The 2,602-nt window shown below is 34.2% G+C and overlaps 1 protein-coding gene across 1 annotated transcript in view; it reads left to right on the top strand.

Annotated features, from left to right (window-relative positions):
- The window catches only part of LOC106876126 (G protein-coupled receptor kinase 5), a 383,600-nt gene that overhangs the window by 235,798 nt on the left and 145,200 nt on the right, over positions 1–2,602 (top strand). The window contains exon 3 of the mRNA XM_052969852.1: positions 1,517–1,626. Coding sequence (XP_052825812.1) covers positions 1,517–1,626 — 110 coding nt within the window. The remainder of the gene's footprint in view (positions 1–1,516; positions 1,627–2,602) is intronic.

Raw genomic sequence — 2,602 nt, 5'->3', positions numbered from 1 at the left:
TTTGCTTTTTTCTTTTTAAATTTGCTGTTTTACCCTAACCCTAACCCTATCATTGATAGAATTGTTTCAGAATCGTTTGTTTATGTAGTCGGCACTTAATGTCAGTCGGCTGAATGGACGTCAGTGATTGGTTGAAATTACAGAAATACGACAACTTTAACATGGAATAACTTAGGGATTTCTTTTTTTTTTAAGAAGACTAAGAGAAAAAGATGTTTTATATGATACATTCTACCAGTGTTCCAAGTTTCAAAGTGTTTCGTTAATGAAAAATGTGGCCCCCATTTTAAAAAAGATCCAAAGCACCCAATATACTCTATAAAGTGTTTGGCATTAGGAAGGGCATTCAGCTGTAGAAACCAAGCCAAAACCAACTATGGAACCTGGTGCAACTCCAGGCTTTCTTCACTAGTGTCAGACTGCCCAATTCATACCAGCATAGAAAATGGACATTAAATGATGTTAAAAACACTCCAAAACAGAAATAGTCAATAATTGAATGTCTTTGGCCATAAGCCTGCTCAACCTCAGTTGACCTAGGGTTAAATAGCAATAGTATCTATAGTTGTTACACTTTTTTTTTATGTATGTGTATAGTACCATTTCTTCTTCCTCAGATAATTATTGTACCAAAGAAATCGGTTAATCTTCTGCAACAGCTCATCACCTGCGTCATTGTAAATTTCCCCCCAAAGACAGCTTTCCAATCCTGGTTCCTTATTCACTTAGAGTCTGGTAATTTGTAATCTATGTTGAACCTGAAATAATATTTTGAAGAATCTGGTTGTTCATTTGCTTTAAGTGATTTCTCTAATATTACGGAAAGCATTAATTTTAGATACTAATTACTATGTCGTTTGTTTATATTAATGAATTAAAAAAGCAAAAACAAAAACATTTACATTGATAAACTATAAAATACTTTCCAATCTAGAAAATATTAGTGTTATTATAATGTTTTAAATTATACTCTTTGCACTAGAAAATATTTGTTAATTTCAGAATTAACTTTAGGTATGAAAGTACAAGTTTTGTTTACTATTGTTGTTGTTGTGATTATCCTTTTCTAATATAGGCACAAGGCCCAAAAAAATATTGGGGGAGGGGGCCAGTCAATTAGATCAACCCCAGTATGTAACTGGTACTTAATTTATCGACCCTGAAAGGATGAAAGGTGAAGTCAACCTCAGCAGAATTTGAACTCAGAATGTATTTTGCCTGATGTGCTAACGGTTCTGCCAGTTTGCAGCCCTAATAATAATAATAATAATAATAATAATAATATGGAGCTGAGTCAAACTGTAATTAAACACACACACACACACATATGTTTCTGAGTTCAAATTCTACTGAGGTCAGCTTGTCTTTGAACCTTCCAGAATCCTTAAAATACGTAACAGTCAAGTATTCTAAGTTTGTGATTTATTAATTTACCTTACCTCTTCTCCAAATTCTCTTGCCTTGTTCCAATTTTCAGAAACCCTTATTTACTTAATATTCCCTTGTTTCTTTGCAGCCCTGACATACAAGTATATCGTTGAACAACAGCCTGTTGGTCGAGAACTGTTCCGCCAATTCTGCCAAAACAGATCGGAGAGCAAATTTATAGAATTCTTAGATGCTGTGGTAAGTTTAGGCAACTAATTACTGTTTTGCTAATGAACATTCATTTAGATATAATAATTAATATTATATCTAGTTTAAACACAAATACAAACATGCTCATCTATCATCATAATCAACATCATTGTTTTAACATCCATTTTACCATGCCTGTATGGGTCAGATGAAATTATTCGAGGTACTTTTTCTATGGCTAGATGCTTCTCCTGTCTTCAAACCTCACCTGTTTCCAAGCAAGGTAATATAACCCTTAGCCTTGCAAACATGAACAGCAAAATGGCCAGACATGTTTTCACAGGGGTTTGCAAATAAACACCTTCATTCAAGAATGCCATGTCAAGACAAGGAGACTCTAAAGCACATTCACACCTGTACACACACATGATACACACATACACAATCATATATATATATATATGTGTGCCCTTGATTGGTGTTAGGAAGGGCATCTAGCCATATAAACCCTGCCAAAACAGAAACAGTGGCCTGGAGTAGTCTCCTACCATCCTACCCATGCACACATGGAAGATGGACATTAAATGATGATGATGATGATTTATATGCAAACTTTGAAGTGCCAAGTGAGTTGGTATTTTATATAAAATAAAGGAAATCTCAAACAGAGAATAGCTGTGAAAACAGCTTTGAAGATTGGCTTAAATACCCTTAGAAGACAAAAAAAATGTGGTCAGCAAGCCACTACAGAAAATCAGACCTGGCCACTTTTTTCCGTCTTTTAAGGGTATTTACTCAATTTTCTAACCTGTTTTCACAGTTATTCTGCATTTGAGATTTCCTTTACTGTATTATTTACATAAATACATACATACATAGATGCAAGCATACATACATACATACATACTTACACACACACATCTTTTAGTTTTCAACTATCAAATTCACTCGCAAGGCATTGTTCGGCTTGGGGTTATAGTAGAAGACATTTAATCAAAGTGCTGTGCAATAGGATTGAACCTAT

The sequence above is a fragment of the Octopus bimaculoides genome, chromosome 8 (genome assembly GCF_001194135.2).
Source record: "Octopus bimaculoides isolate UCB-OBI-ISO-001 chromosome 8, ASM119413v2, whole genome shotgun sequence".
Lineage (NCBI taxonomy): Eukaryota > Metazoa > Mollusca > Cephalopoda > Octopoda > Octopodidae > Octopus > Octopus bimaculoides.
Note: the sequence above shows the minus strand (reverse complement) of the source record. Positions and strands in the feature narration are given on the sequence as shown.